Here is an 11,342-nt window from a genome sequence, read left to right on the forward strand (position 1 = left end):
CGAGTCGCCCGTATGGGGGAGCTCCAAGTGGGGGGCGACTCCTTTAGTCAATATCCAAGGTCGAATATAGACGTACTTTTCCCTTACCCTGTCATAACTCATAAGCGCGTTAAGCAACATCCACCAATATTTCAGATTTCAGAAATAATGGCTACGAGTAACATGGCCTATATGTGCTGACTGCTGACACTTCTCACAACTGCGACTTTTTCTATTGGATCGGCATCAAGATTTTCTACGTAAAAGGTTTGTTTTCTCCAAACATGTGTCTTACTTTCTTTACTCCACCATTAGCTTAAAACCTGTGATACACTCCAACTTCGTTCTCATCACCTTCTATTCGACCTTGTCTATCTCTCTAGCTAGCTAGCTAGCTAGCTCCAGCATCCAGCCATGGCAACCGGGCAAAGCTCGACCCCATCGTTCTTCAATTTCCTAAAGGAAGGCCTGCTCCTCCCTAGCCACAACCGGACGCTCTTCGCAGCTGTCTTTACACTTACCGCCGCCTCCACCTGTCTACTCCTCCTTGGCAACGACCTCGCCGTCCAGCCCCTCAGAGACGAGATTGACCTCGACACAAAGGCGCTCAACACCACCGATCCCAGTAGCCCAGACTTCCTTCAACTCACCCGAAAGACCCAAGATGACACCCGGGCTCTCTTGCTCACCAGAGCAGCCTATTTTCTGTTTGGCGCCATCACCAGATCAGCAATCCGGATCATCGTCCTCTTCGCCGCCGTCGCGACATACTCCGGTGAGCTGCACACCTTCGGGTCGCTCCTTGGCAAAGTCAAGACGCAGCTGAAAGGCCCCGTGCTTACGCTCGCCGTCGTCTACGCACTGGAGGTCGCCTACGTCGCGCTTCTTGGTGCCATGATTAGGCTACTCATGTGCCTCAAGATCATGAAATACTTTGTGTTGTTCTTTGTGGGGTCGCTGCTCGTCCTGGTTCCCTTCATCTTCCTCGTGTACTTCTCCTTCCTCTGCTCCATGAGCGTCGTCGTGGCAGTGGCCGAGCCCGGTTGCCATGGCGCCGGCGCTCTTGGACGGGCGTGGCGGCTGATGAAGGGGAAGCGCAGACGGGCCATGCTTTTCATTTCTGTGACTGCCGTGCTCGCCACTGCCTTGAACCCTGTCTACACTCTGGCCAAGAGATGCGCACTTACTAGCATGGCAGCAGGGTTGCTCCTGGGGTTTCTGTACAGCATCTTGAAGGCCGCCGTGCAGGTGTTTGCAGCCTGCGCCATGGCCGCATTATACTACGAGTGCAAGGGGAGCACCCAGGCATCGGCGGTGGGGTACGTCAAGGTTTCTACCAAGGAGCAAATTGATGCTTGATTATTAATTAGCTACTCTATCAACCTGATTTGCACTATGCATATAACCTGTCAATATCGATATGTAATAGTCCTCGTTTACCCTTTTCGTTTCATTTGAGAATTTACTTCGTGGATGTGATGTAAGAAAAAGAATAAGTGCAGTTTCATGAATTTTCTCTCTCCCGTCTCTGTTTGCTCCACATCATAAAAAATCCTATGTGGCACACGAGAGGGAGTATAAGGTCGCTGGCGTGTAACAATAGATTTGCCTGAAGCAATAAATAGTGCTATTTTAGTACCAAGTGCCAACTAGTAGCCACTATGCAACGGTCAATTTTACCAGGCAATAACCTTACAACCTGGTAGCAATGAATACAAAATAATTTATCCTCACATCTACACTTAGAGTATGTTTGGTGCGGCTCTGACTCAAGCTGGTTTTTTAGGCTCCAGGAGAGAGATCTGGCTCCACTGACAAAGTCCGTACGAGTCCTGCCAAAGAGGCTCTTACCCTCTGTTCAGCAGTCAAGCCGAACGGATGGGGCTCCATAAAGAAGATGACGGTTGAGATAAATGTGTTTTTTACTAAGATGGGGCGTATCTTAATAATGCCATCACATTGTGTGAACTCAAACAACAAATACCAACCGCTACCGCCCCCACCCTTACTTAGTGATTTGGTAAGATACATTGTGGTTGCCCTAACTATAAATACCATCCACCCGCACCTTGTTCAAATCTCACCTCCCGATTGTTCCCTAATACTAGTAGGACTCACTACTATAGAAAGTTTAATCACCGCCGAGACTTTCACTGCTGGTTATGTGAGAACCAACGGTGATACATATCACGTCGGTTCATAGTCTAAGGGGTCCCATAAGGGTGCCTTACTAGCAGTGATAAATGTTTTCAACGCTGGCCCGGCGTATGATCCGGTGGTGAATATAGTGCCAGTCTTCACCGTTGCATCGTACGCTGAACCAGCGGTGCAACATTTAGCACTGCTGACTAGTCGCCCAATGCGCGACGCACATACAAGCCAGCAGAGATAAGAAGCTTCGTCGTCGGTTTGAAGATGGAAGGATGCACCGCCCGTTAGAGCCGACAGCAGAACAAGCTAGCACCCTCAGTTCTCTATATGATCCAGCGGTGGAAATCGCAACGATTCCAAACACCGCATCGTCCGCCGTGCTGGTGGTGATTAGAAGTTTCATTGTCGATTTGTTCGGACACTGAACTCCACATGCTATGATCCGGCGGTAAAAACATATATCACCGCCGGTTGTCGGTTTAATCCGATGGTGGTAAATGGCTGGAAAAAAAACAATTCCCTCCTCTTCTTCTTCACTCACTCAACTTCTTTAGTCGTGGCTCCTCCCACCATTTCGGCAACCGTTTGTTGGTGAGGGCTCCCAATTTTCAAAGGATGTTCTAAGGTTGGAAACTAACAACCCTTTTCGTCGCTAGCTTAGTTTCCGTGTTTAAATTATCACCGAAATCAACCTTCTTCCTTTTAGAGTGCTTCTTGATTTTGGAGGCGGCTTCTGATTCTTGATTATATTGTGATTGTCGGCATTAACATCATTGCAAATATCATTCCACCAGAAAAGAGCAAATCTAGTAAACTCGCTAGTAGCAAGCCTAACTCTATGTTCTTTAGGTACTAGATGAGAATTAAATTTTTGCTCAATAGCAAGCTCCTAATCTAAATATGTCTTAGTATCAGCAAGCTCCCAATCCAAATATGCCTTAGGACCGGCAGAGCTAACAAAAGGAAGCATTTTAAACTTGGTTTTAGCAAAAGGATGACTATTACCTCGGTCATTACCTCTCATACTGCAACGGTTTTGATGTAGTCTCCCATGTAACCGTGCGTCGCGCTCAGCACATCACGCCTCATCGTCTGCCTCAGTGTTGCCAGCATCCTCATCTTTCAGATCATCAACATCACCAATGTCATCACGATGCAGCTCAAGTCGTCGTTGTTCAACATCTTCAATCCGCTTGGCCAAAGTGTTGATACTTTACATGATATGATTAAGCTTCTCATCAATGAAGGTGCTCTCATCTCGTATAAGCTTTTGGAGCTGGTTCTTGGACACACAATCGTTGAAATTTGTGGGATGGGTCTCATCTCAGGTTTGCCTGACATTGTTAGTAGAAAGAAGAAGACAACACAAAAAGTTTTATCCCTACCAACTACTTGGAGGTGGACAAGGAAATAAGGCATTCAACTCTCAAGTGTCTTACCACAGTCTTACAAGTGTTTGTAAGAAATACAGCAGGTAGTGCAATTGGTGGTTGGTTGTGATATCATTGTAGCTTCCGTGTAACAATTGGAAAGGTGAACCTAGTTGTACTTGGTTAGAAGATGGTGGAACTTGGACAGCCACAATATAGTAGCAATGGATTAGCAACAATCGCAACAGATTAGCAAAGCTGAATAAATATCTAAAGTACTAGTCACAGCTGCTGGTCTAATATGCATCCCTAGACGTAGAACAATAAGCTAAAACAAAGGACCAAGAAAGGATTCAGAGATATTGCCAAGAGAGTGCTTGTTCTACTCCTTTCTTTGTTTCTTCATTGTTTTCCCTTCTTTTTTATATGTTTTCTTTTCCTTTTTTTCTTTATTTTTTTGTATGGAGCAATAAACAGAGGAAACAAGGAAAAATTAAAGAGAGAAAACAAGAAAAACTGAAAACTGATTTCAACTTCTAGGACGGATTTGAGGTCCAAAACAATGGATTTTCAGGGTCGAAGACGGTAACAGGACAAATTTAAAGTCATGTTGGTTTTTGCACATCGGCCTCCAAATTATCTTGCCATCAACTGCTAGATTGTCTGATTCTGACTTTAGTAAAAGTTATGCAAAAGCTATGGTCTAGTTAAATTAAAAAAGTTTGGCTAACACGAATTCCACGACGTCATTTTTTTTTACGGAGGGAGTATGTCTACAGTCGTTGGTGGGCACGATCCTCCATGCGACAAATCCACTCACCTATCAGAGTTCAGAGTTGCCTGCTCCGACGACCTGCTTTCCAAGTCGTCGGAGAGACCGATGACCGATGACGCTATGACAGCGACATCCACCATAAGTCATCCAATCCGGCCAGTGAAAACGAAAACAACACGTCTACACCCACCGCGCAACCCACTTGTATAATCCATCTTCCAGTTGTCCAAATCTTGTCTCTTGACTGATCCTCAGCACTACGCCATGGCCACCAAAGCAAGCTCCTCACTGTCGCCATGCATCAGACTCATGGAGGAATCCCTGCTCCTCCCGATGCAAGACGCCGGTCTCTTTGCAAAGACCTTCCTGCTCATCTTCGCCCACACCTTCATCTTCATCGCCGTCGCCGTCCACTTTGCCCACCCACTCGCCACCAGCATCCTCGCCGACATCAGAGCTCACAAGAGCACGCCGGAGATCACCACTGACACCGCGAGCTCCAATCACTCCAAGGAGCTGTCATTACTAGCCATCTACCTCTCCTACCTCGCGAGTAAACTCGCCACCCAGCTTGTCACCTCTCTCGCCACCGCCACTACGTACTCCGGCGAGCGCCTCTCGCGTAAGGCGGTCAAGGAGAGGATCGGAGGCCTTCTTGGCACGGCTGCCCTCGCCGGCGTGCTGGAGCTGTCGTTCACCGCTCTACTAGTGCTTCTCCTCGTATCCACATGGACCTACGCTGACTCAGGCATACAGTCTCTGTGTGGCTACTCGATGTTTTTAGTGGCTCTTCTCCTCTACCTTTACCTCGCCACGGTGATCCCGGTGAGCATCGCCGTGTCGGCGGTGGATAGAGGCTGCCACAGCGTCTGGGCGCTGCGTCGGGCGTGGCGGCTTATGAGAGCAAGGAGGAAGGAGGCTGCCGTGCTTGTGTTCGTCGTCAACCTCCTGCCTGCTGTCGTCTACCCGTACCCGGTCCCCATGTACGCGTTTTTGTCTGGGACGATGAGCAGCCAGGACTTGTGGCTCGTGGGTGCAATTTCTGGATCTGATCTTCCCTTTGTTGGTGCGCAGTTGTTCTCCATGGTGGCAGCCACGATGTTCTGCTGCCTATCCATGGAAACCAACTATGGAGCAAGCACGCCTGTTGTTTGAGTCGTATATTATTTCTCCATTTTGTGTTATCGATCACACTGAGTCAAAATTTGCCTGCTTTTTCGTCATGTTGTGGCCAAGACTTTCTCGTTGTTCTATATACGAGAGAGAGTGAGCGTTTTACAATGTTTCTCATCCCAATGATAACGGTACGTACGGGGACGTAAAATGTTTATTTCTCGCACCCCAAGGATAACTGTCCCTAGGGACGTAAATAGATCGGATATGTGAACAGAATTGCCATATATTTTCCTTTGGATTGACAATCAGACACGGATACCAAAATAGATACAAATACGGTCGCATGTAGATTATCACGGTTACGAATAAGTGTGTATTGCGGCTGCTGGAGCTATTGGACTATCTATTCTCTATTCCATCCATCGTAACAGGAAATCAACTTGTATATCAACCAATCCATTTTTTTGAGCAATTAGACATAGAATCCTCTAAAATCGAAAGGATCTCGGACCACTCAAGAAAGCACGAAAGCCGGTTAGAAAAAATAGATTCCTGAATATGGGATTAGTTGAGTGTCAATAGTATAAGAAACAATGAGAAGGGTTACAACAGGAAGCGGCCATGTGATCGGCAGCAAAACAATTGAAGCAAAGCCCCACAAGCTTTAGCGGAATAGGGCGCCCTGGGCGAGAAACCCGGCGACCAGACAGGGACCAGTCGACGCTCTGGTGACTAGGCAGTGTTGCCAACCATCGGCGTCATGCGACATGACACGATGATTGCTAGCAATGCGGGGCCCTAGGCACTGAGTCCACCAACGAGGGCTTGGTGGAGGAGGCAGTGAGGTTTGCCCCTATAGGCCAGGGAGGTTGGACTGGGCGCTGATGTAGCCCATCTCCTCATGCCCATAGTTTTATCAATGAGTATTGGAACTATGGATCCTCATGTGTATTTAGTTCCTCTTACTATGTGTTTGGTTTGGAGACAATATGGGATCGAATGAATCTATTCTTGATTCTTAAGATGGGCCCAACCCAGCTCGTATCTAGTTGGAAGGGATGGGACCATCCCATTTTTTTGTTTGGTTGGAGGAATTGGATTACATGAGATGGATAGTGCGAACACATGGTTGATATGTGCACATATGTGTCAAGTTGTGATGAGTGATTGTTAGAAGTTGATCGGCTTTGGTTCAGTTTGGAGACTAACCATGGCGTGAGTGTGTGTGTGTGCAACATGTCTCTTGGTTGTGTTGGTGTGCAGGTGTTGAGCACAGAGATGGTAGACGGGCATGGAAAAGGTCAAGTAGAGATGTGGCGTGTTGATGGATTAGGAGCGGTGAAGGATGAACGTAAGGCTTGAACCGAGGGACCAAGATGGCCGGAAGACTGACCATGGGTGGCTGACACTTGGGGACATCATCAACAAGCAAGAGTACATGAGGAGGAGTAGACCGTGTTGACAAAGTCAAGCAGAGGCGCAAGAGGACTTGGTGATCGGATGGTCAAGGGTGACAGTGACACGTGTCGAGATTGTGGAGGCGTAGCGGAAACGCTTCTCCAAAGGGTTTGGTGGTTTGGGCCTCAAAACCACCGGCGGATAGTTTTCGCGTTTGGGCCTCAAAACCTGGTTGGAGTTTTGGCAGGAACGGGAGGAGGCACGTGGAGTCATCGCGAACCTTGCGTCGAGGCAAAGCAAAGTCATGAAGAGCCCATGGACATAGGTTTCACAGATCTTGAGTTGGACATTTTGCCCTTAGGTTATGTGGTTCAACCAAAATATCTAAGGGAATTGTTGGGATTGTGTAATAGCTCTATAAATAAGGAGGGCTCCTCCTAACCAACCTATCTCTCTAGTCTTTCATTTCTAGAGTCGCTAGGTCTTTGTTTTCTGTCTAAGTCTGAGTTTGTACTAGTAGAGATCAAAGTGCATAGAATCAGACCTCTACTGTGTTAAGTTGTCCTCTGTAGGAACCAGATCTTGTGGGTGCAAGAAATAAAGCAATTGTTCCTCTGAGATCTAAGTTCCTACTTTTTGTTTTTTATTTGAATCGGTTTTTCCTCTCTCGAGACCCCTTCTCTTGCGTTTTCGGTGAGTTCATTTTTCGAGGGATTGGAGACCGATTGGGATGGTTGGATATGTGCTATGACATATGAGGAACATATCTGCAAGTCGATTTGACCAGATTCCTCATGAGCACAATATTGGGGGATTTTGAGGAAAGTTTGGCAAACCCCAATCCGGTTTAGAGTTTTCTCGATCTACGGAGTTCCTTAATCTTCTGGAGTTGATCTTTTGGGGATAGTTTATAAATATCTCAGGGAACATCTTCAAAATTTGAGCCCAATTGGACTTCATTTGAATGGATTTCACCTTTTTAAAGTTTAGTTTGGGGCTGCTAAAATTGCCAAAGTAGGCCAGGCCAACCTAGCATCTAGGCTATGCCAACCTAGCATCCTGGCAAGACCTGGTTTGCACCCTAGGGAAGCTGGGTTTGTCTAGGAAGGAGGCCTCTCCAAGGTGATTTTGAGTTCCTAGTGTCCGTTCTTCGATCTGCTTGTTCCATGGGTTTTCTAATGTGCCTAGGAACTTTTTCAAATCATCAAGTCACTAATTGGATTGAGTGATCTTGTTGTGAGCTCTTTCTTTCGGTTGATGAACGTTGAGAGCCTCACTTTTGGATCTCGGTGAGTCTCGGTGTTGCAATTGATTTTTTTCCATTTTTGTTAGTGTCCCGTTGTGTTCTCCGGTCATCACCGAGAACATTCAGCCACCAGTTGGCTCAAGGGCACCACATTTGTAAGATTTGGTGATTTAGATGGTTGTTTGGGACAGTCACCATTTCGGAAGAAAAAATTGATTGGCTCCCATTCACACCCCTTGATTGCCTTTCTCGGTCCTTCACATAGCCGTTTTCTACCCATTAGTCACTATTTGTGTGGGACTGGACTACATGAGATGAATAACCATTTTCTAGGAATGGACTACATGAGATAGATAACCGTTTTCTACCCATTAGTCAATGTAGTCAATGGGCCCACATACACTAACAGTGACTAACAGGCAGAAAACGGCTAACCATCTCATGTAGTATAGTCTCTCCAACCAAAAAAGAAACTAGGACGGTCCCATTCTTTCTAGTAGCCAAATAAAAGCCGAGATGGTCCCATCCTAAAAACCAGGGATAAATTCATACCATCCCATATCATCTCCAAACGAAACACATACTTAGTGTCTCGGTAAGAAGTCATCTATTCCTTTCACCTGCATTACAAAAATAAAAGAAAAGAAAGAAACGGAAACCTTGAATTCATCAGTCACTGAGCTCTGCTTCCTTCTTCCATGGAATCCAGTGCATGGCTGGGAGTTCTAATCACATTTGATCCAGAAAGATCAAGTGTCAGTGACTGATGGTGTAAATTCGCGTTTGTTGTTGACTGTATATTCCTTTCACCCTCGGTTTGATGAATGTGCTCAAAGTACGCATGAGGCCAAACTCCTGTTGTTCAAAAGTTATCGAAAGTTTCACTGTTATAGACTATGTTTGTTTAAAACGATATGTATTCGTAATTCAGAACAAGCTAAGCGCCTAAGCCCAATGGTTTTTAATTCAGACTTGCTTAGTCGTGTGTTTTTAGTAGTTGCAGAGGACACGTTATAAATTTAAGGAAGATTTACTATTCTGACATATGCAACTAAGCATCATACCATGTTTACTGTAGGGTGGAGGAAAGAACTGAAGGTAGCAAAACGAAGCAACCACCAATCCTGCAGAGTTGTACCAAGCATATATAGTCAGCTGATGTGTGATCTTCAGGAATCATAAAAGTTATAGTAGGATGGAGAGCAGCTGAACTGAGTAACTGAGATGGATACTTACCAAGAACTCGACCTGCAAACACATCCTGCCAGTGGTGCCAGTAGTCACTGACTCGCGACACTGCAACCATCGTTGCAAGAAGCAGAGGCAGAAGAACAATGCACAGCTTGGCGACATGGCCTCTTCGATCGAAAGCCTTGATTTTGTCGGCCAGGTACCATGACAGAAATCCGAGCCCGGCAAAACAACCTTGAGAAGGACAAGAAAGACAGCCAGCTAATCTTTATGGCAGAGGATATTGCAAACTGGAATAATGGAATGGATAATCCAAGTCTGGCAAACTGCATGCATTCAGATTTCAGAGAATGGCTAGCTTTCAGCATTTACCTGAAGAATGCCCACTTGGGAAGCTCTTGTGCCCCTCTTCGATTACGCTCCGCTGTCTGTGGCAGATGACACCTCCGGTGATGTTGTTGTACTTCTAAAATAGAATTAATGTTCAGCTAAATAGTTCGTTACCTCAGAGTTACGACTTCCATCAACATTCTAATTCTCAAACTAATGAACAGTTTCGAAGTGTCAACATTCTAATCGTCAGATCAAGTGACTGAAGTGACAATCGCAGCGACTTACCGGGACTCCATCGGGAAAGCAGAGCCAAAAGAAGTCCGGGCGGGGCCGGCCAACAGCATCCTTGATCGAAACGGTCAGGATGGCCGTTATCAGAACGGAAAACAGAAGGCCTGCTAATAAGCTGATGATGACCACACATCCCATGAAAAATCAAATCAGCTAGCGTAAGAATAAGAACTTAACCTACCAAGAATAGCATGATGCAGGTCATAAACGTTTCTCCTCTTGATGTATATTCCAACGATGAAAATCATCGGCACAACGATGGCAATAATCTGTTTAAAATTAAGTCGAAAACAATCAAAGTTTGTTCCTGGATGGGAGAAACTGCAGTTGCAATTTCGTAGATATATATAAGCATAGAACCCAGAACATGCATATGATTTTTTTCAGAAGATGTGGTGTAGCATAGATGCACCGTACCGGCACGGCCCAGCTAGGCACGGTGTTGTCCTTCATGGGGTACCGGAGGCTTGCCATCATGTCTTCTGCGACGAACCGGTGGAACGGCTGGAGCAGGCCGAGCACGGCGTACATGGCGACAAGTAGGAGCAGCACGGCCCAGTCGAACAGGTGCAGCCTAGCGACTTGCTTTCCGTGTGTCCTCAAGTATGGGCGCATCGCGGTCGCAGCTCCCGAGGCAGGGGTCGCCGGCGGTGGCGGCATATCTTCACCTTCACCTGCACTGCAGCCTCGGTGAGGGTGAGGCGACGAGCTCCTCTCAGCCTCCTCCCCTGAACAGCTGAACGAAAGAGGAGGAGCTTGTTGAGGGCGTTTTCTCTGGGGGTGTTTGGTTCTGCAGGAAAATTTTAGTCCCTGTGATGTTTGACACATACATGAAGTATTAAATATAGATGAAAAAAATAACTAATTGTATAGATTGTGGCTAATTTACGAGATGAATTTTTTAAGCCTAATTAGTCAATGATTTGATAATGTTGTGCTACAGTAAATATGTGTTAATGGTGGATTAATTAGGCTTAATAAATTCGTCTCGTAAATTAGCCTCCATCTATGTAATTAGTTTTATAATTAACTCATATTTAGTTCTTCTAAATAGCATCCAAACGTCCGATGTGACATGGACTAAAATTTAGTCCAAGAAATCAAACACCCCATCTTAGATTCTTGGGAAGGGAGATGTTGACAAGCTAAGCTAGGGGAGCCTAGAAAAGTCGTTGGCTTTTTTGCTTACTCTGTGTTTAGTTCACGAAATTTGGCTACTGTGGCATTTTCATTTTTATTTGGTAATTAGTGTTCAATCATGGACTAATTAGGCTCAAAATGTTCGTCTCGCGATTTCCAACTAAACTGTGCAATTAGTTTTTTTTCGTCTACATTTAATGCTCCATGCACGTATCGCAAGATTCGATGTGATGGCTACTATAGCACTTTTTGGGAAACTTTTTGGGAACTAAACAAGCAGTCATTTTGCTACCCTAAACATTTCAAACACTATCCCCTATGGACAGTCCACATATTTAAAAAATCCTTTATT

At 45.8% G+C, this 11,342-nt stretch overlaps 3 protein-coding genes across 4 annotated transcripts; 2 read left to right on the forward strand and 1 right to left on the reverse strand.

The window, feature by feature from the left end:
• Positions 1 to 357: 357 nt before the first annotated feature.
• LOC136529675 (uncharacterized) lies at positions 358 to 1,621 on the forward strand. Its single transcript, XM_066522750.1, has one exon. The coding sequence runs from the start codon at positions 394 to 396 to the stop codon at positions 1,336 to 1,338; it is 945 nt and encodes a 314-aa protein (XP_066378847.1). The 5' UTR covers positions 358 to 393; the 3' UTR covers positions 1,339 to 1,621.
• A 2,876-nt stretch (positions 1,622 to 4,497) lies between these two features.
• On the forward strand, positions 4,498 to 5,498 carry LOC136529644 (uncharacterized). The gene has a single exon (XM_066522718.1). It carries the CDS (start codon positions 4,540 to 4,542, stop codon positions 5,428 to 5,430), a length of 891 nt encoding a protein of 296 aa, XP_066378815.1. The 5' UTR covers positions 4,498 to 4,539; the 3' UTR covers positions 5,431 to 5,498.
• A 3,062-nt stretch (positions 5,499 to 8,560) lies between these two features.
• LOC136528037 (lipid phosphate phosphatase 2-like) lies at positions 8,561 to 10,618 on the reverse strand. 2 transcript variants are annotated; one of them, XM_066520933.1, is made up of 7 exons: positions 10,268 to 10,618; positions 10,032 to 10,119; positions 9,845 to 9,954; positions 9,599 to 9,689; positions 9,272 to 9,460; positions 9,100 to 9,159; positions 8,561 to 8,890 (listed from the first exon to the last, which is right to left on the reverse strand). In XM_066520933.1, exons 1-7 carry the CDS (start codon positions 10,508 to 10,510, stop codon positions 8,709 to 8,711), a joined length of 963 nt encoding a protein of 320 aa, XP_066377030.1. In that variant the 5' UTR covers positions 10,511 to 10,618; the 3' UTR covers positions 8,561 to 8,708. The 2 variants fall into 2 exon arrangements, with proteins under 2 accessions (XP_066377030.1, XP_066377029.1); XM_066520932.1 differs by having other exon boundaries at positions 9,599 to 9,692.
• Between the last annotated feature and the right edge of the window lie 724 nt (positions 10,619 to 11,342).

The sequence above is a fragment of the Miscanthus floridulus genome, chromosome 19 (assembly GCF_019320115.1).
Source record: "Miscanthus floridulus cultivar M001 chromosome 19, ASM1932011v1, whole genome shotgun sequence".
In the NCBI taxonomy this organism is placed as follows: domain Eukaryota; kingdom Viridiplantae; phylum Streptophyta; class Magnoliopsida; order Poales; family Poaceae; genus Miscanthus; species Miscanthus floridulus.

What these genes read in the sequence shown, in the direction of transcription:
- LOC136529675 (XM_066522750.1), top strand. Translation starts at nt 394, where the DNA reads ATGGCAACCGGGCAAAGCTCGACCCCATCGTTCTTCAATTTCCTAAAG.
- LOC136529644 (XM_066522718.1), top strand. Translation starts at nt 4,540, where the DNA reads ATGGCCACCAAAGCAAGCTCCTCACTGTCGCCATGCATCAGACTCATG.
- LOC136528037 (XM_066520932.1), bottom strand. Translation starts at nt 10,510, where the DNA reads ATGCCGCCACCGCCGGCGACCCCTGCCTCGGGAGCTGCGACCGCGATG. An exon ending in CCTGCATCATGCTATTCTTG is followed by an intron (nt 9,955 to 10,031) that starts GTAGGTTAAGTT and finishes GCTTATTAGCAG; the next exon opens with GCCTTCTGTTTTCCGTTCTG. An exon ending in GCTTTCCCGATGGAGTCCCG is followed by an intron (nt 9,693 to 9,844) that starts GTAAGTCGCTGC and finishes ATTCTATTTTAG; the next exon opens with AAGTACAACAACATCACCGG.